This window comes from Mobula birostris, chromosome 10, assembly GCF_030028105.1.
Source record: "Mobula birostris isolate sMobBir1 chromosome 10, sMobBir1.hap1, whole genome shotgun sequence".
In the NCBI taxonomy this organism is placed as follows: domain Eukaryota; kingdom Metazoa; phylum Chordata; class Chondrichthyes; order Myliobatiformes; family Myliobatidae; genus Mobula; species Mobula birostris.
The window spans coordinates 3,695,262-3,722,042 of NC_092379.1; the positions used below are offsets into that span (position 1 = coordinate 3,695,262).

Here is a 26,781-nt window from a genome sequence, read left to right on the forward strand (position 1 = left end):
AATTGACATTGAACCCATGAACGCCACCTCACTTTTTTTATTTCTGTTTTGTTTTGCACCACTTATTTTAACTGAACTATTTCATATAATGGGCTGGCTGGTGGTGTAGTGGCATCAGCACTGGAGCGCAAGGCAGACGGTCCCGAGTTCAGACCCAGCCCGGTCCCAACCTGGGCAGCAGCAGTATCTGTGCGGAAGAAAGGCCTGGCAATCTACTTCAAAAACCCTATGGACCTTATGGTCCCTGAGGTCACAAAGAGTTGGACTTGACTAAACAACTGAACAACAACAATTTAATATACATGTCCCATTCCCATTCTGACATGTCTATCCACAGCCTCCTCTACTGTAAAGATGAAGTCACACTCAGGTTGGAGGAACGACACTTTATATTCTGTCTGGGTAGCCTCCAACCTGATGGCATGAACATCGACTTCTCTAACTTCCGCTAATGCCCCATCTCCCCCTTGTACCCCATCTGTTATTTATTTATATACACACATTCTTTTTCTTCCTCTGTCCCTCTGACTATACCCCTTGCCCATCCTCTGGGGTTTCCCCCCCCTCCCCCCTCGTGTCTCTCTTCCCGGACCTCCTGTCCCATGATCCTCTCATATCCCTTTTGCCCATCAACTGTCCAGCTCTTGGCTCCATCCCTCCCCCTCCTGTCTTCTATCATTTTGGATCTCCCCCTCCCCCTCCTACTTTCAAATCCCTTACTCACTCTTCCTTCAGTTAGTCCTGACGAAGGGTCTCGGCCTGAAACGTCGACTGTGCCTCTTCCTAGAGATGCTGCCTGGCCTGCTACGTTCACCAGCAACTTTGATGTGTGTTGCTTGAAATTCCAGCATCTGCAGGTTTCCTCGTGTTTGTGTAAATACTGTAGTTCTGTTTTTTTCCTATACTTATCATCTATTGCAAGGTACTGCTACTGTAAAGTAAACAAATTTCACAACAAATGCTGGTGATGTTAAACCTGTTTCTGATTCTGATTCTCATTTCAGGTTCACTAATTCTAATTTCCAATTTATACTTCATCTTCTTTTTCCAGTTACACTTCAGGCAGCAGTGAAGGTCCTCCACCTCTGGCAGCGTGCAGGGCTTCCTACATCGTGTTAGTAGCTTCCTCTCGGCTTACTGTCAGCCGTGCATGTCCCGGGTGGAGACTCGTGATCTCAGATGTAGAAGGATTCTTCGTTGCTGTTTCTGTAACAGTTGTGTTTGACCAGTCGGGGTTGTTAGCCCTGAGCTGAACCCCCAAACCTGGAGGACCGGTGGACCACTCTTAGTCTGACCTCTACCCTTTGACCTGTTTGGCATGGGTGACCCTACCAAGAGCCAAAGCATAAAGCCCTGACCCCAGTCTGGGTCATTGAGGCACGCTAGCCTCCAAACCATGACGAGGTCTAATTGAAAGAAGCACAAAAAATTGAAAGAGACATGACTGCTTGAAAAGGGCGGTGAGGAGAAAACAGATAAGGAATGTTCTTCGGATGGAGATCTTGATCTTGAAATTAAGCATTGCACTTACATAATGCTCTTCACGTCCTTATCAGCACGTCTAGAAGGCAACAGAGAACTTCTGAAGGCATGAAGGTGATGGCTGAACATAGCTACTTCCCATTAATATTGACGTCATAATGGGCGGATTCGAAGTTTCAAAGTCCACTGATTATCAGAATATTTTTGCAGTATACAACCCTGAGATTCGACTTCCCACAGACAGCCACAAAGCAAAGAAAACTCTGGAACCCCGTCAAAGAAAAACATCAAGCAGCAACCCCCCCCCCCCCCACACACACACACACACACACACACACACACACACACACACACAAAAAGAAATTGTGCAAATGGCAACAAAAGAAACAAGTGAAGAATACAGAATATAAAACTTCCGGTAAGATGGCAGACATCCCACCCTGCAAAAACTCATTTCAGGGAGATAGCACCATCAATTTGCGGGAGACTCCCGGAACTTCCGGGAGAGGTGGGATGTCTGCAATAGAGTAGATCTTTAGCAGCTAGTCAGCTAGTTTAAATAACATTGGCTATGCTAATGAACGAATGACTCCTGTTAAACTCACCTCAACATGTCTTTTACAGTCTTAACCCACCATGGGCAATAGAAAAGTCACTGTTGCAAACAGTGCAGCGAGCAACACTGTCATTATTTTTGACCCCTAATAGGCAGAGGTACACTTTAGGGTAGTCTGGGTTTTTAGGGTAGTCTACGTTTTATATTTTCTTTTTTTGGAACACTCTCCCATGGCGCACTCTCTCTCTCTCTCTCTCTCGCTCTCGCTCTCAAAAAAATTGATTTCCGTGATATTGTATATAATTTGCAGGCATCAGGGAGCCACTATTAATATGCGGGAGACTCCCGGAACTTCCGGTAGAGCTGGGACGTCTGAGATGGGGGCATGTTTGCATCTAGCAGGCCAACTAAAGGTGCCTTTTTCTTTGTTAAGTGCGTTTGTTTATGATTGCAAGACAATTCTACTCTAAGGACTCGGGGTGGTACAGGGCTGCTTATTGACTGGAGTAGCTGGACTGGTGTCGGCGGCGGACCCGGCTGAAAGGTTGAAGGAGCCAGTCAGGGTGTCGGGGGGAGCCAGTTTGGGTTTAGAGGAGCAACCTGGATGAAGACCACCTTGCTGCCTGCTCCTCAAAGGCATCGAAGTTGGTGCACAAAGGCATGGTGCCATACAACCATGGGAGATTGACTCTGACTTTTCGCTGATGATCACAAGGCTCTGTTAGACAGTGATAATGTATCCTGCTGCAGGGCTGTTACCCTTGTCTAGTGGCGTGACGGACGACATGGAAGCTACGTAGCCTCAGTTGCAATGAAAATTACGCCTCAAGCCGTGGGCTTGCCTGCAGCTGCAGACCAGGTGAGGAGACGCTAGAGGCGGTGCAGCGTGGCGTCTGCATTCGGCTGGGCTCTCCCGCCAGTGCTGCCCTCCTGTGTTCAAGCGGTGGAATGACAGGCTGAGAGGCTTGGACTACGTATCAGTTCTATTTCACGTAAATATGCTTCTTTGCTCGCTATTTTAAATGTGTTCATTTGTATTCTTTGCATGTTGGCCCCAGAGGAATGCGGTTTCGTTCACTGTATCTATGTATGGTTGAATGAGAATTAATTTTGATTTGAAAATACAAAATCAACAGAGTCTAGGCATATTCAGTTCCGCTCAGGGTTCGTTATCTGCAGGCTGCCGCGATTGAAAAATCACCCAAAATAGCAACAAAAAAGGAGTAACCAGAAATCAGAAACACATTGTAACATGAAGTACAGAGTCCAATACACAAACCTCAGACCCAGAACTTCAGCACTATTCTCCAAAAGCATCGAATGAGAGAGAGACAGTCACACGCAGATGCCTTCCTCCTGCAGCAACGAGCGAGAAGCCAGTGGACAGCGCTGAACACTCCCCGACTCCCACTCTTGTCCTCGGTGATTTCAATCTTCCTCCAGTGCTGTAATGAGAGGAGACTGTGTACAGGGCTATGGTAGGAAACTTTGTCACATGGTGTGAGCAGAATTATCTGCAGCTTAATGTGAAAAAGGCTAAGGAGCTGGTGGTAGACCTGAGGAGAGCTAAGGTACCAGTGACCCCTGTTTCCATCCAGGGGGTCAGTGTGGACATGGTGGAGGATTACAAATACCTGGGGATATGGATTGACAATAAACTGGACTGGTCAAAGAACACTGAGGCTGTCTACAAGAAGGGTCAGAGCCGTCTCTATTTCCTGAGGAGACTCAGGTCCTTTAACATCTGCCGGACGATGCTGAGGATGTTCTACGAGTCTGTGGTGGCCAGTGCTATCATGTTTGCTGTTGTGTGCTGGGGCAGCAGGCTGAGGGTAGCAGACACCAACAGAATCAACAAACTCATTCGTAAGGCCAGTGATGTTGTGGGGATGGAACTGGACTCTCTGACGGTGGTGTCTGAAAAGAGGATGCTGTCCAAGTTGCATGCCATCTTGGACAATGTCTCCCATCCACTACATAATGTACTGGGTGGGCACAGGAGTACATTCAGCCAGAGACTCATTCCACCGGGATGCAACACAGAGCATCATAGGAAGTCATTCCTGCCTGTGGCCATCAAACTTTACAACTCCTCCCTTGGAGGGTCAGACACCCTGAGCCAATAGGCTGGTCCTGGACTTATTTCATAATTTCCTGGCATAATTTACATATTACTATTTAACTATTTATGGTTCTATTACTATTTATTATTTATTGTGCAACTGTAACAAAAACCAATTTCCCCCTGGGATCAATAAAGTATGACTATGACTAATCAGTGAGATGGACGAGAAATGGAGTTGATCATGGGCTTGCACCCTGTCTCCAGGCTTTGTGGCCTCCATGTCACACACTTCACTCGAAGCTTCACGGAACCCCTCTCAGGGAGAGCAAAGTGCTGATTGCTATTTGTAGAAACCTGACTGAAAGACTAGTATTAGTTCACAGAATCAACAATAATGCCCTCGCCTTTACATACGCTAACCGTAAGATCAAGGATGCCTGCCACCCTGGCCATTTCCTTCTCTACCTTCAGGGAAAAGATATAGGAGCTCGGAAGCCCAGATGGCTAGACTCAAGAACAGCTTTTACCCACTGCCATCAGACTTCTGAACCAATCAGCTCCTTCTCGTCCCCCTTCCCAGAATCTTTACCTCCTACTGTCAGACAGAAGGTACCTGTGTATAAGAACAGGGATTGCTAGGCTGAGGAACAGCTTCTTCCCCCAGGCCATGGGACCTCTGAACACCCTGTCAGCACCCAGTACACACTATGACAATATCCTGTTGTATACCTCATGCTACTTTCTCATGTTTCCGTTGTAGATTTAACTATATGTTCTCTACGCGCTTTACGTCAACTTGTACATCTGCAGAACGTTTCCTTTTTAATCCCTTAATATTATCGTGTTAAGATTATTTTATAACTTGGTTCCTGAAGAAAGTTGTTTCATTTAGCTGTACACATATTGATTAACAATAAACTTGCACTTTAAGTTAATTCTACCTCACTCAGTTAGTCCTCCATCGACACTTGGGTATTTCATTTTGCTCCACGTCAGATAAACTACTTCTTCTTTGCATCATTCATTCTTTGCACTATTCTGAGTATCCCCTCATTGCGGTACAGTATTTGTTACTACCACGAGAACTGCTGACTCAAAGACTTCTATAGATGTGCTGTGGAGAGAATTCTGACAGGCTGCATCACTGTCTGGTATTGGTGGCGGGGACGGGGAGCTACTGCACAGAAGTTGCAGAGGGTTGTAAATTTAGTCGGCTTCATCTTGGGTACTAGCCTACAAAGTACCCAGGACATCTTCAAGGACCCTTTTTAAAATATATATTATTTCTATTTTTGCACAATTTTTAATTTATTCAATATACATATACTGCTACTTATTTATTTATTCTTCTGTATTATGTATTGCATTGAACTGCTGCTGCTAAGTTAACAAATTCCACGACACATGCCGGTGATGATTAACCCCATTCTGATTCTGATTCTTGGAGCTTCACACAAGGAATTTTGTGTGGATTCCATTAGACACTGGCGTACATGCAATTATCTGATCTGAGAATATTTTAGCACCTGGGAGAGTGGACACAACTTTTACTCTACCTCTCACCTTTGAAGTTGGCGGGAGAAGAAGATGGCGGCGCGATGCAGCTCGCAGCGGCCACTCCGGTGGTGATGTCTGTTATTTGTCAAGTAGGATGCCGTGCACGATCCTGATCTGATGGAGAGAGACGTGAGAAGCACGGAGGAACATCTGGTGAAACTTCTGAAATGCCTGCTTCGCTGCTGCTGCTACTGTGTGATCCGGAATCTCCGGAGGGGACGGCCCCGAGTCCTCAGCTTTGCTTGTTGCTCAGCGGCCAGGGGGGGGGGGGGGGGTCGAAGAGCTCGGCAGAGGATGGTGCTCGGAGAGGCTGTGTCGGAGGCTTGAAGTTTTCAGACGGACTCAGAGTCCACTGCGGTCGGGTGCTTCCAATGCATCAGCAAGTTGTCGGTGCTTGGAGGTTCATGGCAGGGAGAGTTTCTCCCTTCTGCTGCTTGCATGAGATGATGAGTCAATCGGGACTTTGAGACTTTTTTTTACCATGCCCATGGTCTGCTCTTTATCAAATTATGGTATTGCTTTGCACTGTTGTAACTATATGTTATAATTATGTGGTTCTGTCAGTTTTAGTCTTGGTTTGTCCTGTGTTTTCTTGTGATATCATTCTGGAGGAACGTTGTATCATTTTTTAATGCATGCATTTCTAAATGACAATAAATGAGGACTGAGTGTCCTCATAATCTAATCTAAACTAAACCTTCAACAGTGCAGCAGCACTTTCTGAGATCCAACCAACATGCGCCATTTTGAAATCGCCTTGTTGGGCGATCACTGGAGTCGAGTGGTGATGCTCTCCCGAGGAGTTGTCCTCCCAACGGAGAACACCTGTGTGTGACTTTGTTTAACGGGGGGAGGCTGATACATGGGCAGCCACCACATGGTGCTTGGCAGATCGGGCTTGGGGTCCAGAGGCATGGAGCGCAAGACGACTGGGGACTGTCACAACTGCAGCCTTCCTCCGCCTTCGCTGCCCTTGTGATGTGCCATCATCTTCCTTCCGCCAGCTCCGCCGTTGAGGCCTCTGATAATCTCAATGTCGAACGACAGAAGCATTCATTGTATTGAGATACAGCGTGGAATTGACCTTTCCGGCCCTTTGAGCTGCGATGCCCAGCGACCCCCAATTTAACCCTAGCCTAATTACAGGACAATTTACAATTAACCGGCAAGCAGCAATTGAGGGAGCATTGTATAATTGTAAAAAGGTTGTAAAATTTATACATTCTTTGATAATAAATGGACTTGAATTGACTAACCGGTATGACCTTGGACTGCGGGTGGAAACCGGAACACCCAGTCATGGGGAGAACGTACAAACTCCTTACAGGCAGCGGTGGGAATTGAACCGGGGTTGACTGCAGTGTAAACCGTTGTGCTAACCACCATGCTGCCATACCACCCACCTTGGCCTTTTCTCTGTCACTCCATGATATCTGGGTATAAATGTTTGACCAGTCTCGCTCAAAGCTGCTTATTAAATGCCGAGCCACACACTTTATGGATGAGGAATCAAACATTACCAGACTTTGTATAAATTATATATAATTGGCAGGGATATAGAGATGATGTTCCCTGATTTAGTGGTTACATCATCGGGATGACAATTGCAAACCACAGGAATGCAAGTGACTGTGGAGAGTTGTGGACACCAACTCGCCCATCACGGACACCACCCGCCCCCGTCTACACGAGACGCTGCCTCTAGAGATCTGGCTAATCACCAAAGATCCCCACCATCGGGACACGTCCCCTTCTCACCGCTGCCCACAGGCCAGTGGTATAGAAGTCTGAAGCACCACTGTTCTCCCTCCGTTGCCCAACCTGTGAGCTTGCTACACAGCAGGAATTCTGCAGATGCTGGAAATTCAAGCAACACACATCAAAGTTGCTGGTTAGTCCTTCGTTAGTCCTGACAAAGGGACTCAGCCTGAAACGTCGACTGTACCTCTTCCTAGAGATGCTGCCTGGCCTGCTGCGTTCACCAGCAATTTTGATGTGTGTTGCTGTGAGCTTGCTGGCAATTTCTATTTTGTTTGCCGTAGAGCGTTGAGCTGCTAGGGTTCTGGACAAGTGTAATTACTAATCTAAACTAGAGCCGTTAAGCCCTCGTACTTTCGATTTAATTCAGGTTAACTGTGGCTGGCAAGTGTTTCCTGTATGCAATGATTATTTAAAGAGGATTCAGCGGAGTCAAGGTGTTGGAGAGAATTAATTGTCTTGCGGTGTTGCTCTGTTGCTCTGTTAGTACTCCGATGTCTAACCTCGTGTTTCTGTCTCTTCGTGGGGAGTCTGCCGTTCCTCCATGCCTGGGTCGAGTCGTGAGCCTGCCGTCTGCAGCTCCTGGGTCGAGTCGGTGCCAGCGACCTCCGTAAAAGAGAAAGCCTGCCGTTCTTCCGCACCTGTGTCCAGTCCTTCAAGAGCATACTGCGACATTTACTTAATATTATTCCCAATATTCTATGTCCTATATTGATGTTGTATCCACTATCCCACAGATTCACATACCCTCCTATAGTTACAGCCCACCTCAATACCTCTCTTCACAAACAAGAGAAAATCTGCAGATGTTGAAAATCGAGTGGAACAAATGCCCTACCTGCCCCCACACTCCTCCCTCACTACCATTCAGGGCCTCAAACAGTCCTTTCAGGTGGGGCGACACTTCACCTGTGAGTCTGTAGGGGTCATATACTGTGTCTAGTGCTCCCGGTGTGGCCTCCTGTATATTGGTGAGACCCAATTGGGAGACCGCTTCACCGAGAAACTAGGCTCAGTCCGCCAGAAAAGTGGGATCTCCTCTACTTCCCCTTCCCATTCCAACATGTCAGACCACGGCCTCCTCGACTGCCACGATGAGACCACACTCAAGATGGAGGAGCAACACTTTACTTTCCAACTGGGTAGCCTCCAACCTGATCGCATGAACATCATTTTCTCAAAATTCCAGTATTTGCCTCCCACCCCCCACTTCTCCTTCACTATTCCCCATTCCTGTTTCCCGCTCTCACCTTATCTCCTTACCTGCCCATCACCTCTCCCTGGTGCTCCTTCCCTTCCCTTTCTTCCATGGCCTTCTGTCCTCTCCTATCAGATTCCCCCTTCTCCAGCCCTTTATCTCTTTCACCAATCAACCTCCCAGCTCTTTATTTCACCCTTCCCCCTCTCCCGGTTTCACCTCCGTGAAAGCCGCCTGGCCTGCTGAATATTTTCACCAGTGTTTCCAGCATCTACAGCTTACAGCTTTTTTTGATAAATGCTTGCATGACTTCATTTTCCCCGCTCGGCTGAGTGTGCAATCTGCACAGTGAATCAGATCTGATATTAAGAAATACTCATTCACACCCAGAACAGTCAGCAAGAGCTTCCAAGCAGGTGAATGCAACCTTAGAAAAATGCACATTCCCTCTAGCTACCGAAAATACCTAGAAGGTTTTCTTCATAGTTTTGTCAATGAGGCTGGCCAGGCTTAAAGTATTATGTGCTTAAGAAATTACAACAAAGAGCGTGTAACAGGATGTAAGTATGCTAATTACAGGAAACATTTATAATATTTTAGGCTTCAGTATATAGGTGGAGATTCCTATAAGGGAACCTCTGCCGTCACCTCATATTCATCCTGAGGTCCTCCATTGGTTGTGGTCAACTATGGATGATGTGGCCTAGCTCCCTATGGGATACACAAGCCAGGGCAGTACGATATGGAGAGCGAGCTGTTGCCCGTGCAACAGGCTCCCTCCTTGCCACGCAGCTGATGAATCCAAAGGAATGGCAGCGACCGATACAGTTTGGCACCAGTGGCATCACAGGAGTTGCCAGTCAGCATTGAACTCAACATACGACTGCTGGAGGGACTCCAGCTCTGGATTTTTCCCTCAGGATTCACTCTCGAGTCTCCCTCCATGAGTGGGTACAGCCGCAAGGTAGCGGGGGTTTGACATTAGAGTTTTCCTTCTCTGAGATGAGCTGCCAACCACAGCTGATAAACCCCACCTGCCCGAAGCAACTGGTTTTAAGGCACCAGTAACCTGCCTTTGCCCCTTCTCCTTGTAATGTATGGATCTATTTCTTTTAGCGAAATGACTCCCCTTAACACTAGTTATTGACTGATAATTTACATTGAATCTGATCTTCCATTTTTCCTTCCAAAGTGGATGACCTTGCATTTACCAACATTGTACTCTATCTGCCAGACCCTTGCCCACTCACTTAACCTATCTATATCTCTCTGCAGACTCGCCGTATCTTCTGCACAATTTGCTTTTCCACTCAATTTAATGTCATCAGCAAACTTAGATACACTGCACTCAGCCCCTTCTTCCAGATCGTTAATGTATATCGTGAACAGTTGCAGGCCCAGCGCTGGCTCCTGCGGCACACCCCTCTCCACTGATGGCCAACCAGAGAGATACCCATGTATCCCAGCTCTCTGCTTTCTATTGGTTACCAATTCTCTATCCATGCTAATACATCACCCCAACTCCATGCATCCTTATCTTATGGGTAAGTCTTTTGTGTGGCACTCTCTTGAATGCCTTCTGGAAATCCAGGTGAAATAAAGTCCATCTGTCCCCTCTATCCACTGTGCTTGTTATATCCTCAAAGAACTCCAGTAAGTTTGTCAAACAGGACCTGCCTTTGCTGAATCCATGCTACATCTGCCTGATGGATCCATTTCTTTCCAGATGCCTCGTTATTTCTTCTTTAATGATAGCTTCAAGCATTTTCCCAACTACAGCTGTTAAACTAACTGGCCTATAGTTAACTGCCTTTTGCCTACATCTTCTTTTGAACATTGGTGTGACATCCATCTTCTTCCAATCCACCGGGACCTGCCCAGAGTCCAGAGAATTTTGGTAAATTATCACCAAAATCTCTACTATAACTTCTGCCGTTGCTTTCAGTACCCTGGGATGCATTCCATCAGGACCAGGGAACTCGTCTATCTTCAGGCCCACAAGTTTGCTCAGCACTACCTCTTTAGTAATAGCCAATGTATCGAGGTCCTCACCTCCCATCGCATCCATATCATCTCTCTTCGGCATTTTGGACGTGTCCTCCACCATGATAACTGACACAAAATAGTCACTCAAAGCCTCTGCCATTTCCTCATTACCCAACATTAATACCTCCTTCTTGTCCTCCAAGGGACCTACGTTCACTTTGGCCACCCTTTTCTGCTTTATATAATTACTATCCGTTTTTATATTTTGTGCTGGTTTATTTTCATAATCTATCTTCCCTTTCTTTATTGCTCGCTTAGTGGTTCTTTGTTGCTTTTTAAAGTTTTCTCAATCTTCCAGTTTCCCACTACTTAGTTTGATGCCTTATTTTATTTCCTTTGTTATCCAAGGCTGGCTTTCCCCATCCTTACTGTCCTTGCTTTTAACTGGAGTATACTTTTGTTTAGCACCATGAAAAAGCTCTTTGAAAGTCTTCCACTGTTCCTCAATCATCCCACCATATAGCCTGTATATTTTATGTTACATTAATCTAAAGGGGGAGTAAGAGTAGTGTATGGATCTATTTCTTTTAGCACAATGGCTCCCCTTAGCACTAATTATTGACTGATAAATTTCCCATGCGCATTGATTTGTTGCCCTCTCTGCAAAGTGAATACACACATTAATTTCTTCTCCAAGTACATGCCTTTATTTATTTGGTATGTAGTTGGACAGACACAACACTGCTGTCAGTAGAAACCGTTCCTCTGGGCTTAGTAGCTATGCTACACATGAAGGCCAGGAGTTGGAGTTGGTTGTCATTGGCTATTTGAGACGCACGTCATTGGGAGCATTTAATAGGTAGTGGGAGTTATCCCCACCACCGGCCCCAGCCATAACAACCTTCAGGACTCCAATTTTCAATAATCTTATGATTACTGATCAGGAAATGAATCTGGAGAAAGTATTACATTTAAAATGAATTTTCATATTTTTCAAAGTCCCTCTAAATACGGTCATTTTAATAATAAAAGCATTTATGCAGACAACAGAAAACAATAAACTTGAGAAATTCTGCAGACGCTGAAAATCCAAAGCAACGCACATTTAATTATTAAGTACGTACACATCTGAGGGATGCTAACTGAGTGAAAAACATTGGTTAGATTTGTTCTTTCAATAGTGACCTAAGATACACTCGGTGGCCATTTTATTAGGTAGTTCATGTTCCACCCTCACCATTCCCAACATCCTTTGCTCCAGCCAGATTGACCAACTTGCTGTCCGCTCCATGTTGACCAATACAGTACTGTACTGTGCAGCAGTCTTATGCACCCTAGCTATCTATATGTGCTTGGACTTTTGCACAGTACTGTATGTCATGAAATGTGTTTTTTTTCACAGCAGCAGTACAGTGCAATATATAAAATTACCACGGTACTGTGCAAAAGTCTTACGCACCCTAGATATATATATTAGGCCATCAAACTTTACAACTCCCCCCTTGGAGGGTCAGACACCCTGAGCCAATAGGCTGGTCCTGAACTTATTTTCCTGGCGTAATTAACATATTACTATTTAACTATTTATGGTTTTATTACTATTTAATTATTTATGGTTCTATTACTATTTAATTATTTATGGTGCAACTGTAACGAAAACCAATTTCCCCCAGGATCAATAAAGTATGACTATGACTATGAAGATGGCTATTATACATATAAAAATCATAGGTCTCAGACTGAATGTCAACTCATTTTAAATTTTAGTTTACTTATTTTAACGATGGAAAACTTATTCTGTTTCAGTTCCGGAAATCACCAAGACTTTGAGAAAACTACCTTGAATATTTTAAAGAATTATTTTGAAGAGGGGTTTTTGAAATAGATTTTGATGTAAGTGTTGTTTCTGATGGAATGAATTTTTTTCCGGGAAAGTTAGCAGCACTGCACCGCGCACCATCCACGGACGGTGTGAGGAGATTTTTTTTTCGGTCCCTCTTTTTTCTCTCTCCTCTACTCGCGCGCTATCGCTCAGCTAGCAACAGTCAGCCAATCACCGCGCACGTCCCTCAGACCGCCGCCCAATGGCAGGGCACCAGACTCCGCGAGCCCGTCGATTCGATTCGAACGCTCGGCACTCCGCAAGCGGTGGCGGTGGGGGTGGGGGTGGGGGGGGGGGGGGGGGGGACCTGCGCGCGTGCGCACTCGGCGGCGTGTGAGGTGGGGTAAATGGAGTGGGAGGGGGAAGGGTTGTTGGGGGATGACCACGTGACCCGGTTTCAGCCGGGGGCGGGGTGGAGGAGGAGGGACACGTGACTTCCTTAATGGATGTCAGAGCGAGGAGCTGAGGTAAAGGGCTAGAGAACTGACGTAAGAGGAGAACAGTTGGGCGCTGTCATTATAACTTAAGTTTGTCTATTGTATTATCCACAGCAGGCAATACACTTCACTTATGCAGTGACTGGCATTGGGATGGGATGATGTTGTCACCATTGGCCATGATGTCCGTAGCTCTTCGCTTGGCCATTTCATTGGGCTGACTTGGAAATGGATATCAGCTGTTCGGGAAGTGGGATTAGTTTGCACAGATTGGCCAAAGCTTATAAATCCCTCTAAATTTCTCAATATGCTCATCAGGAAAGCAAAGGTAGCGGATATGGGAGTTGGGAGACCCAGTGATAAGTGATTGACCGCCCCTTTGGCGTATTTATTGACCTCCGGTGAAGGTCAAGGAAGGCAGGTTGACTGCAGTGTCTGGTGGAACTCTGCATGATGGCCCTGATTCTAGAACATGCTCAGGAAACAATCTGTCGGAAATCAGCTAGAATGCACGGAGTTGAATACATCACTGTTGAATAGCGGGGGGGGGGGCGTGGTATTCTAGCTTTGGGCGCCAGAGTCTGGAGTTCAGTACTGGCGTCTGCTGTAAGAAGGTTTGTACGTTCATCCCATGTGTGTGTGGGTTTCCTCTTACAGTCCAAAGATGAACTGGTGGTTAAGTTAATTGGTCACTGTAAATTGTTCGATGATTAGGCTAAGGTCAAATTGGTTGGTTGCTGGGCGGCTGCTTTATCTCTGAATAAATAAAATTAAGGCTGATATGATTGGAGTGTTGAAGTCCTTAAGGTGCACTGTGATTGAGAACCATTTCACGGCCATTTGGACTTGGGATCAGAGGAGGGAGTCTAAAAATTGCGGCTGGGGTACTTGTTGACATCCATTTACAATAGAGGGATGTCCCTTTAGAAAAGAGATGAGGAACTTCTTTAGCTGAAGGGTCGTTACTCTGTGGAATTCATTGCCACAGATGGCTGTCATTAGGGTATATTCAAAGTGGATGTTGATCGGTTCTTGATTAGTCGGGGTGTCAAAGGTTAGTGTTAAGGCAGGAGAATGGGGATAAGAGGGATAATAAGTCAGCCGTGCTGGAATGGTGTGTAGATCCATGGGCTGAATGGCTTAATTCTGCTCCTATGTCTTATGGTCTTATTTTCAGATCTCTTTGATGTGTGACCAGTTGTTTATGAAGTGCATAATTAGCTGTGAGGGGACTTTTTGTTTGATTTACAATCCCCCGAAGAGCTACAGAGGCTCTTTGATCAGTGAGGGGGGGGTATGACACACAAGGGTCTGAAGTTTGGAGGATTAAAAGCAGCTGATGCTAAGAACGGGCTTAAGTTTTAATTGTGCCATGTGGGTGTCACAAACGAAGCAACATTTATTACCCACACTAACCGGCCTGATAAAGCACTGATGAGCCCCTTTTTGAAAACACAATTTTGTGTGGTGAAAGTGCTCCCTCCTTGCAATTATGCAAGGAATTCCAATATCTAGATACAGTGGCAATGGAAATTCAGATATTTCCCGGAGTAACACACACAAAGTGCTGGAGGAACTCAGCAGGTCAGGCAGTATCTGTGGAGGGGAATAAACAGTCAATGTTTCGCACCGAGTTCCTTCGTCAAGGGGAAAGAGCCAGAATAAGTTGGGAGGAAGGGAAGAAGGGCAAGCTAGAAGGCGATAGGTGAAGCCAGGTGATGAGGAAGGTACGAAAGGTGAAGCCAGGTGAGGGGGAAGGTGTGATAGGTGAAGTCTGGTGAGGGGAATGCAGGATTCCAGGATTGAATGGCTTGTTATATATGACCATAAGACCATTAAATATAGGAGCAGCATTAGGCCATTTGGCCCATCGAGTCTGCTCCACCATTTCATCATGGCTGATTGATTTTTCCTCTCAGCCCCAATCTCCTGCCTTCCTCCCGTTTCCCCTCGTGCCCCGATCAATCAAGAATCTATCAATGTCTGCCTTAAATATACATAAAGACTTGCCCCCTCCAGCTGTCCATGACAACAAGTTCCAAAGATTCTACACCCTCTGGCTAAGGAAATTCCTCCTCCTCTCCATTCTAAAAGGATGCCCCTCTATTCTGAGGCTACGTCCCACTATGCCGAATAATTTTGAAAATGAAACTTTTTCTCTTCGTTTTGACCTTCCATCCACACTGAAACGGCGTTTTTAGCCCCCGAAAACAGAGATTTTCAGAAACGACCTCCAGAGTGATTAAATCTGAAAACGCCTAATATCCATTGCAGTGTGTACGGGGTAACCGGAGCTTTTTAAAACCGCTGTCATGACGTGTCGCAACAGTTAACAGCAGAGCAGCATTTCATTGTTTTATTATGATTACTTTATTGTCGCCAAACAGTTGATACTAGAGCGTACAATCATCACAGCGATATTTGATGCTGCGCTTCGCAGAACCTAACAATTTCAGAACAGACGGCAACGAGACTGAAGCCAGAAGAGTTAGAAATGTACTCACCAAGTACTTTGACCCATAGCTTACTGAATAAATAATTATACTCACTTCGCCCTGTTTTCTGGCCTTTCTTGTATGAAGGTAAGGACAGAAGATACTCTCCGCCACCTCCAGTTTAAATTCCATGCGGAATATTTTGGAGGATCAAGAACCAAGAACCAAGGTGGTTTACCTATTTATGCAAGTACTTCTCTGACAACAGATGTATAACAGCCTAATGTAACATTGTATACAAGATAACACTGATGCAGACATGTTTTTATACATTTAACAAGGTACTTTATTAATGCAACAGAGTTAGTTTTTCAGTGTTCGTCGTCAGCCAGGTCATACTGTCCGTGAACTCCCTGTTCGTTGCCTCCATACGCGCCAGTATTTGTTTTTTTTTTAGTTTTAAGTCCTCCTGCGCGAGAGCCAAGAGCAATTCCTTTTAACTTCTTCTACTCCGTAACTGGACAAACACGCACCAAGTGTACAGTTTCCTCTTCGCTTGTTTTCTGTGTGTCCTGCGCATGTAGGAGGAGATTCGCCCAAATATCCGTCTAATGTGGACGGAGATATTTTGAAAAACGCTTAGTGTGGACGCCTGTCGTTTTTACTTGAAACCGGCACTTTCAAAATTATCCGGCGTAGTGTGGACGTAGTCTTAGACTCTCCCACCATAGGGAACATTCTCTCCACATCCACTCCATTAAGGCCTTTCATCATTTGATAGGTTTCAATGGGATCATCCCTCATTCTTCTGAATTCCAGTGAATACGGATACGGAGCCATCAAATGCTGTTCATGTGACAAGCCATTCAATCCTGGAATCATTTTTGTGAACATCCTTTGAACCCTCTCCAGTTTCAGTACTTCCTTCCAAACCTGTTCACAGTACTCCAACTGAGGCCTCACCTGTGCTTTATAATATGCTTGCTTTCATATTCCAGTCCTCTTGAAATGAATGCTAACATCGCATAATTCCTCAGCCATGCAATCACCTGCCAAATCATCCTATTCTAACCCTCACTGGCACGTGACACAGGTAGCAATCCAGAGATTACTACCCTGGAGGTCCTGTTTCTCAGCTTTCTATTAGCTCACTAAAATCTCTCTTCAGGACCTCCTCACCTTTTATACCCGTGTCATCGGTGCCAATATGTACCAAGTCTTCTGTCTGCTTACCCTCGCTCTTGAGAATGCCATGGACCTGATCCGAGACATCCCTGATCCTGGCACCAAGGAGGCAGCATACTATCCGGATGTCTCTAGCGGGCCCTCAAAACCTTGTCTCTGTTCCTCTGACTAAGGAATCTCCTCTCCACCTCGCTGTTCTTCTGAACCACAGCACCAAACTCAGTGCCGGAGACCCAGTCACTGTAGCTCCCCCCAGTATGTTATATCCATCAATAGTATCTAAAGTTATATACCTATTACTGAGGGGAACGGTCACAGATGTACTCTGCACTGGCTGTGCATTTCCCTTCCTTCTCCTGATAGTCACCCAGGTAACCTGTCTCCTGCAACCTAGGAGTGACTAACTCCCTGTAGCTCCTGTCTGTCACCTCCTCAGTCTCATCTATGAGTTGAAGGTCATGGAGCTGCAGCTCCAGTTCCTTAAAACGTTCTCTCAGGAGCTGCAGCCTAGTGCACCTGGTGCAGATGTGTTTATCTATGAGACTGGAGTTCTCCCGGATGTCCCACATCCCTCAAATGGTACAAAACACTGCTTTTGGACCCATTCTCACTATACTGTTCACTAATAACTGACAAATCTTGTTAGAATTCTCTGAGGAAATAACAAGCAGAGTGGACAAAGGAGAGGCAGTGGTCATCAGTCGCTTAGACTTTCAGAAGGCATTTGATAAGGTGCCTCACGAGGCTGTTTAACAAGATAAAATCCTCTGGTGTTACAGGAAATCTACTGGCATGGATAGAGGAATGGCTGACAGGCAGGAGGCAGCAAGTGGGAATAAAGGGGACCTTTTCTGGTTGGCTGCCAGTGACTAGTGGTGTTCCTCAGGGGTCAGTATTGGGACCGCTACTCTTCACATGGTCAGTGATTTAGATAGTGGAATTGATGGCTTTGTGGTAAAACTTGCAGATGATGTGAAGATAGGTGGAGGGGTAGGTAGAGCTGAGAAAGCAATGCGATTGCAGTAGGACTTAGACAAATTGGAAGAATGGACAAAAAAAAGTGGCAGATGGAATACAGTGTTGGGAAATGCATGATAATGGATTTTGGTAAAAGGAACAATAGTGTGGACTGTTATCTCAATGGGGAGAAGGTTGAAACATCAGAGGTGCAGAGGGAGTTGGGAGTCCTTGTGCAAGACTCCCAGTAGGTTAATCTACAAGTCGGGTCATGGGTAAAGAAGGTGAATACAATGTTGGCATTTATTTCAAGGAGAGTAGAATATAAAAGCAAGGAGATAATGCTGAAATTTTGTAAGACACTACTCAGGCTGCACTTGGAGTATTGTCAACAGTTTGGGCCCCATATCTCAGAAAGGATGTATTGTCATTGGAGAGAGTCCAGAGGAGGTTTACAAGGGTGATTCTAGAAATGAAGGGATTAACATGAGGAGCATTTGGCAGCTTTAGGCCTGTACTCACTGAAATTTGGAAGAACACGGGGCGGGGGTGTGGATCTTATTAAAACCTACCGAATGTTGAAAGGACTAGATAAGGTGGATGTGGAGAGGATGCTTCCTGTGGTGGGGGTATGCAGAACTACAGGGCACAGCCTCAAAATTGAAGGGCAACCTTTTAGAACAGAAGTAAGGAGATTTTTTTTAGCCAAAGAGTGGTGACTGTGGAATACTCTGCCACAGACTGCGGCGGCGGCCAAATCCATGGGAATATTTAAGGCGGAAGTTGATAGATAACTCCTGACGAAAGGTCTCGGCCTGAAGTGTCGACTGTGCTTCTTCCTCTGGATGCTGCCTGGCCTGTTGCATTCCACCAGCATTTTGTGTGTGTTGCTTGAATTTGCAGCATCTGCAGATTTCCTCGTGTTTGGGAAGTTGATAGATTCCTGATTAGTCGGGGCATCAGAGGATATGGTTAGAGGGCAGGTGTATGGGGTTGAATGGGATCTGCGATCAGCCATGATGAAATGGTGGAGCAGACTCGATGGGCTGAATGGCCTAATTCTGCTCCTATGTCTTATGGCCTGATGGATGAGGAATGAACAATTAAGAACAGAGAGAGAGAGGGTAACTTACGAGACAATCTTTCTCACCCAAACCTAATGTTGGCTAAGCCTGATGAGCCAAAGCCACTCTGAACTCTGGCTCACTCAAAAGAATGGCCGCACGCATCCCTTGAGCTTGAACTACTGATTGGTCGCTCCTCAACTCAGAAAAACTGCCGTGAAACTCAGCTATATGAAGAGTGATTGATGGCATTAGGCTCTGGAATTTAAAAGAATGAGGGGTGACCTAATTGAAACAATCAGATGGTGTGATAGGTGAAGCAAGGTGAGGAGGAAGATGTGATAGGTAAAGCCAGGTGAGGGGGAAGACATGATAGGTGAAGTCAGGTGAGGGATAAGTTATGACAGGTGAAGCCAGGTGAGGGGGAAGGTGTGATAAGTGAAGTCAGGGGAAGGTATGATAGGTAAAGTCAGGTGAGTGCACCTGTTACACTTGAACTACTTTGTAGTAGAAGTTGTGGACTTGGGAAGTACTCTTGCAACACATTGGTATGTTACTGGGGTGAAGATACACTGGTGGTGAAGGAAGTGAATGTGATACCAATCAAGTGGCTTAGATTTTACAGAATGGTATTGACCTTTGGGATATCACTGCCCTGTATTCATCCAGGGAGTAGAGAGCATTTTCTCACAGCGTTGGCAAGTGTAAGTACCATAACTGGATAGCAGAGCAGGCTCGAAGGGCTGAATGGTCACTTCTAATTCTGAGGATTTGACTCAAAAAAAAATTAAAAACAGTGGCATGTTGATAACTAGAATGGAAAGTACAATACACATGCTATGGAGGGATAAACTTTGTTTTATGTTTCCAGGATCATGAATGAGAGAGAAAGAAAGGAATGCTTTTGAGAATAATGTCTTCCTTAATCCAAGTTAAACATGAAATGGAGGTAAGTGTCCTTTTGCACCTTCCTGCCACATAATTGGATTCAAATAATAGAACTGACTTCTGCTTTAAGGCTGGATGCCTTTCAACAGGACCTTTGAAAGATAGATCCCTAATATGGGATAGGAGATGGATGATCTCAAGACTCAAATCTCCTGTGCGCCCTCCCTGAAGCTTCTACGTCCTTTCTCTAATGAGGTGCCTTGGGAAAATGATACTGGCTGTCCACTGTATCTATGTCTTTTACCTATTGTCATAGAATCTCACTTGGAGGACTTCTAAGCTGTACGGTGTTTGGCAGGAATATCATTTATCTGTATCCTACTCTGAAGAGGCTTCTCGTGGGGTAATTCTGTGATTACCATTTTTATTATTGTTCCTTCTGAAGAACTATTTTACTTTCTAATTTATTGCAGGACTGGAGTTTTGAACAGGATGTAGAGGTTCCATCAAGGAGAGATATTCTATCTCTGAATTATAAAGAACATCTGACTCCAGAAAGCCAGAAAATTAAACTGTCTCCTCTGCAACATCGTCGAAAGCAAAGGTAAAATACTTAGGCTGAAACTTGTTGTGAGATTAACTGTGTGTAAATTCTCCTTGCAATCAGTCAAGTTGAGTGTGATGTTCTCCTAAGGCAGGGGTTCCCAACCTGGGGTCCACGGGCAGCTCGGTTAATGGTAGGGGTCCATGGCATAAAAAAGTTGGGAATACCTGTCCTAAGGAGGAGTCCTCAGGTGGCTGTAGAGGGACTTAATCCGGGATGTTAATGTTGATTCTATTAATAGAGAACACTTGTATGTGACTTTGTTATAATATTTAATGCTAATGCACTTTAGTTTATTATTTATATGTGATTCATCTGTAGGTTTTATCCTTCATAAATTATTGTGTGTTATGTGTACTACTGTGCTTTGCACCCTGCTTTGAAGAAACGTTGTCTTGTTTCTATACATTATATGGTTATATACGTTGTATATATGTATGTAGTTAAATGACAATAAACTTCACTTGCCTTGACTTGTTTAATGTGAGAAAGCTGATGCACGGGGAACCACCACACAGTCCTTGACAGATTGGGATCAAGGTCCAGTGGCAAAGACTGCAAGACAACTGGGAACCCTACGCTCTTGCAGCTTTTCTCCGTCTTCACTGCCATTGTGGTGTGTCATCATCTTCCGCTAGCTCCACCATTGAGGTCTTGGTTGGATTTCCCTTTGTCTGGAACCGCTCCCTTGATCGTACTGTCATAGGTGATCCTACTAGGAGCTAAGCTTCAGAGAGCTTTGCACCATCGCTCTCGGGACCTCAGGAACTCCATCAAGACCATACGACACAGGAGCAAAATTAGACCATTCAGTCCATCGAACCTGTTCCGCTATTCCATCATGGCTAATCCAGGATCCCACTTAACCCCATACACCTGCCTTCTCACCATATCCCTTGATGCCCTGACCGATCAGGAAACAATCAACTTCTGCCTTAAATATACCCACGAATTTGGCCTCCACCACAGTCTGTGGCGGAACATTCCTCAGATTTACCAATCTCTGGCTAAAAAAATTCCTCCTTACCCTTGTTCTAAAAGGTCGACCCTCAATTTTGAGGCTATGCCATCTAGTTCTGGGTACCCCCACCACAGGAAACATCCTCTCCACATCCACCCCATCTAGTACTTTCAATATTCGGTATGGTTCAATGAGATTCCCCCGCATTCTTCTAAATTCAAGTGAATACATGCCCAAAGATGCCAAACGCTCCTTGTATGTTAACCCTTTAATTCCTGGAATAACCCTCGAGAACCTCCTCTGGACTCTGTCCAATCCTTTCTAAGATACAGGGCCCAAAACTGTTGACAATACTTCAAGTGCAGTCTGACTAGTGTCCTATAAAGGCTCAGCATTATCTCCTTGCTTTTATATTCTAATCCCCTTGAAATAAATGCCAGCATTGCTTTTTCCTTCTTTACCTCAGACTCAACCTGTAAATTAACCTTCTGAGAGTCTGCACCTCTGATGTTTGAATCTTTTCCCCATTTAGATAACAGTCTGCACTATTGTTCATTTTACCAACATCCATTATCATACATTTCCCAACACTGTAATCCATCTGTCACTTTTTTTCCCATTCTTCCAATTTATCTATGTCCTGCTGCAATCGCATTGCTTTCTCAGCACAATCTACCCCTTCACCTATCTTTGTATTATCTGCAAACTTTTCCACAAAGCCATCAATTCTGTTATCGAAATCATTGAGAAACAATGTGGAAAGTAGTACTGCCAATACTGACCCTTGAGGAACATCACTAGTCACTGGCAGCCAACCAAAAAAGGCCCTCTTGATTCCCACTGGCCGCCTCCTAACTGTCAGCCATACCTCTATCCACGCCAGTATCTTTCCTGTAACGCCTTTTATCATGGTGGCACCTTATCAAATGCCTTCTGAAAATCCAAGTAAATGACATCCACTGCCGCTCTTTTGCCTACGCAGCTTGTTACTTCCCCGAAAAACTCTTAAAAGATTTGCCAGGCAAGATTTCCCTTTACAGAAACCATGCTGACTTTGACTTATTGTGTCATTAGTTTCCAAGTGCCCTGAAACCTCATCCTTAATAATAGACTCCAACACTTTCCAACCACTGAGGTTAGGCTAACTGGCCTATAATTTCCGTTTGTCTTATCCTTATTCCTTTGCTTTCCTCCCTTTTTAAAGAATGGAGTAACACTTGCAATTTTCCAGTCCTCCGGGACATGCCAGAATCAAGTGATTCTTGAAAGATCATGACCAATGCATCTGTTATCTCCTCAGCAACTTCTCTTAGGACTCTGGGACGTAGTCCATCTGTTCCAGGTCTCTTATCCACCTTAGAACTTTTGAGTTGGCCTAGCAATTTTTTCTTTGTAATAACAATGTCACTCACTCCTGCTCTCTGCCACTCATAGACCTCTGGCACATTGCTAGTGTCTAAGCATTCATCAAATTCCTTCTCTTGCAATCGGAAGACATACTGATCAGGAAATGATCCGAAGACAAAACATGCACAGCATATTCAAAATAGTGACCAAAAAAAAACATAGTCATGCAAAAAAAAAAGCACATATATAGTTCAGTTCCCTGAGTACATGTCCAGCAAATTAATGGTACAGTTTGCGGCAATCTAGCCTGTCATTCCACCAATCAAACACTGGAGGGCAGTACCCAGCTCCCAACCAAGCACGGAGGCCACGCTACACCTCCTCCAGTGTCTTCTCACCTGGACTGCAGCATCAGGCAATCCTGCGGCATGAGGGGTGCTTAATGTCTCTGGACCTGTACTCAATGGAGTTCAAAAGAATGAGGCTGGGAAGTTCATGGAAATCTACCAGATACGGAAAGGCCTGGGTAGAGTGGACATGGAGAGGATGTTGTCAGTTGTTTACCGAAGTTTAATGTATATTTATTACCAAAGTATGTATATGTCACTGTATATTACCCTGCGATTCATTTTCTGGCAGGCATTCACAGTAGAACAAAGAAATACAATAGAATCAGTGAAAAATGGCACAACGGCACAAAATGTATGACAAAAATTCAATTGTGCAAAAGAAGACAAACTATGCAAATAGAAAAAATAATAACAATAAATAAATAGTACTGAGAACATGATTTATAGAGTCCTTGAAAGTGAGTCAAGTGGAAAACAAAATTGTACCAATTTTAAAACAAACGTGTTTACAAAGGTAGTGGAACAAAGACCACATTTAAACTGCAATGTCAGGTCATTATGGCAACAGGGGTCCCGTGGATATCTCGCTGATTTGTGCAGTGATGTCATTTAGGAAGCTGTTGCTGCCTTTTGTTAGAATGCAGAGATGTCAGCACTAAATGGTATTTCTGGGTGTGCAAGTATTTGTAGAAAGACGGGTTCACCTTTAACTGCTGCAGTTGTTGAGTCCATTAAAATAGTGTGCCCAGATTAATATTGTAAACCTAAGTTATATGAATTCAAGCAAATCATTCCACTGATCCCCAAACACTCAGTCCTATGTATGGGTTATACATAACTCGGGCATTGTAAACTGGGGAGGGTCCATAATTCAATGTGGAACTAAACAAAAAAGATTCCAGGATTGAATTGCTTGTCATATGAAGAGCGTTTGATGGCTCTGGGTCTGTGCTCACTGGAAATCGGAAGAATGAGGAGTGACCTCCTTGAAACCTATAGAATGGTGAAGGGCCTTGATAGAATGGATATGGAGGGGATGTTTCCTGTGGTGGGAGAATCTAAGACCAGAAGGCATAGTCTCAGAATAGAAGGGCCACCCTTTTTGAATGGAGATGAGGAGGAATTTCTTTAGCCAGAGAGTGGTGAATCTGTGGAATTCGTTGCCACAGGTGGCTATGGAGATCAGGCCATTGGGTACATTTAAGGCAGAGGTTGATAGATTCTTGATTAGTCGGGGTATGAAGGCATGGGGAGAAAGCAGGAGACTGGGGCTGAGAGGGAAATTGGATCAGCCATGTTGAAATGGTAGAGCAGACAGGGTGAGCCAAATAGACTAATTGTGTTTCGATATCTTATGATCATAAATTTAGATTATAAATGAATATTATCAGTCTGTGGTGTCACAATCATTATCATAGGTCCAGGTTCTACAAAATTTTACCATGTAATCCTGGGTTGATAGATTCTCTTTGACATTTTGAGAGAGAGCTGCACAGTCAAGGTACTGAGCTTCAGAGGAGGAATTAGACTGCCTCTGCTTTTCTGGTAGGTGTAAAATATTGCATAGATGACCCAGATGAAGAACAAAGTTGTTCCCCTCAATATCCTTTGACCAGCATAAAATAGACTAATTGGTCATTTATCATGCCACAGTTGATGGCACTTTGCTGGGTGTGAATTATCTGGCCCAATTCGTACTGCCTGAAACTGGGGGACAGAGAGGGGAGTTAGGGATCAGGTTAGGGTTTAGAGACAGGAATGTGCAGGGTGAAGTCTGTGCCACCAGTCCACAGCCCGGGTTTGAAGGCCAGCAATGTGGATGTGCAATAAGGACATTTGTAGTCAGATGGCAGACTGGCAGACCAGCAAGGACGAGGGCTGGTGCCCCTCCCGCCCAAGTCAGTGAGTCATCGCTAGGTTCTGGGAATGGTGCTCTGTGCGGGCAGGAGGCATGAGAGCTGTTGACCTCCTAGGTACGCGAGTTAGCAAGACTGAAGTTCAAGAACTAACGTTCAAGGTCTCGGCATCGGTGAGTCCAGAGACTGAAGCCTGGAGGTCAATTGGAAATCCTGGGGTCAAGGCCTGATAGCTGAAGTCTGCAAGTCTGAAAGTAGCTGATCCTGGGGTTAGAGGACTCTATGTGTGCATGGGTGGGTGGATGGGAGGGAAGTAAGGCGTTTGTTTTGTTACTTGTATTGTTCGGCTGAACATTTGTGAGCATGCTACGGCACTGTGTAAAAGTAATAGGCACAAATATTTGGCTAGCGCGCCTAAGACTCCTGGCACAGTGCTGCATTTATCAACGTGGAGTGGAGACCAAGTTTGTAAATCTGGCTAGAGCAAAGGATTTTGGGAATGGCAAGGGTGGCGCACCGCAGGAGGAGTGTGCGACAGGTGGCACAGGGGTGCCGGGGTGGGGGTTGGCACAAATGCAAACACACCCAGCCCTGAGACACCAGGCAAGGTCATTTGATTCCAAACAACTGGTTTATTGATCATTACAGAATGTCTGTCTGGTGCTTTCTGTTGCCTTCCCTCTCCCCCTTTTTCCAACCATGATTCCCCTCTCCCTGCCCCCTTCTCACTCGTGGTCCACAATAGAGACCCAGATCAGAATCAGGTTTATCATCACTCACATCTGTCATGAAATTTTTTTTGCAGCAGCAGTACAGTGCAATACATAAAATTACTACAGTGCTGTACAAAAGTATTAGGCACACTAGTTATATATATGTGCCCAAGACTTTTGCACAATACTGTATGTTGGTGCTGGAATGTGTGGGGAAATGTACGGGCTGCCCCCAGACAACACTGTATGTTTTGATGAATAAATGAATCTCAATCCCAGCCATGAACATGTTTCACATTGACTGTTGGACTGTCCTCATACCTGGGTTGGGAAATAGAATTTACCATGTGATAAGGTTCATTCCACTGCAGAGTCTGGATATTTCATATTGTTGGTAAATTTGCTTCATTGGACATAATGTCCAAATTTACGCAGCAATTTGTTGTGATAATAAGTTCAGAGGCATGTTTCATGAAATGGAATTGTTTTTCTCAATCACTGCAGCACCTATTTCAAAGGAACAGTTTTAGTACTGGGAGGCATTTCAAATTCTGGAAGAGTCAAAACGTAGGGATCTATTAATGTGAAACTATCACTGGTAAATCTTATGACACAGAGAACTTCCTTGCACAAGGAAATTGGAGAATGTGAAAGGTTAGAAATAAACAAAAGGATATGTAAAAAGGTTGAAATAAGATAAAGCTAGTATAGACCAGTTTGGGATCATTTAGTATATTTTTCATGATGTTGTACTCGCTCTATAAATGTAAATTGTGTTCATTTCTGATAGCAGAATCCAGAATCAAGATTGATTACTGACATATAATACTGTGCAAAAGTCTTGGGCACATTATAAATAGCTAGTGTGCCTAAGACTTTTGCACAGTGCTGTAGTAATTTTATGTGTTGCACTATACTGCTACCACAAAACAAAACAAATTTCATGACATTTATGTGAGTGATGATAAACCTGTTTCTGATGTGCGTCTCTATTATGGACTGAGAGTGGGAAGGGGGCAGGGTGAGGGGAATCATGGTTGGGAAAAGGCGAATGGAGAGGGGAGGGAGCGGGAAGCATCAGAGAGACATTCTGTAATGATCAATAGACCAATTGTTTGGAATCAAATTACCTTCCCTGGTATCTCAGGACTGGGTGTGTCTGCACCTGTACCACCCCCCTCCCCCCAGCACTCCTTCTCTGCCGCCTGTCCCACATCCCCTGCGGTGCTTCACCCTTGCCATTGCCAACATCCTTGGCTCCTGCTGGATTAATAAACTCTCTCTCCGCTCCACATTGACAAATACGTTACAGTGCAAGAGTCTTAGGCACCCTAGCTATGTATATAAAAGAGTATTGCACAGTACTGTATGTTGTGAAATTTGATGTTTTGAGGCGTGTATGTATGTGTATATATATATATCTTCTCATATATATGTATGAGAAGAGGGCATGTCCTGACATTGGAATATGATTGCCACAGCAGGCCAGCAGATGGTGCT

At 44.8% G+C, this 26,781-nt stretch overlaps 1 protein-coding gene and 1 long non-coding RNA gene across 2 annotated transcripts in view; one reads left to right on the forward strand and one right to left on the reverse strand.

Annotated features, from left to right (window-relative positions):
• LOC140204426 (uncharacterized) overlaps positions 1-26,781 on the reverse strand; it is a 30,831-nt gene that overhangs the window by 3,604 nt on the left and 446 nt on the right. Inside the window, exon 2 of the long non-coding RNA XR_011887606.1 lies at positions 3,318-3,483. This is a non-coding gene — a long non-coding RNA (uncharacterized lncRNA). The remainder of the gene's footprint in view (positions 1-3,317; positions 3,484-26,781) is intronic.
• The window catches only part of meiosin (meiosis initiator), a 107,727-nt gene continuing 93,854 nt past the window's right edge, over positions 12,909-26,781 (forward strand). Inside the window, exons 1-3 of the mRNA XM_072271149.1 lie at positions 12,909-12,951; positions 19,434-19,511; positions 19,924-20,054. Coding sequence (XP_072127250.1) covers positions 19,461-19,511; positions 19,924-20,054 — 182 coding nt within the window. The 5' untranslated portion in view covers positions 12,909-12,951; positions 19,434-19,460. The remainder of the gene's footprint in view (positions 12,952-19,433; positions 19,512-19,923; positions 20,055-26,781) is intronic.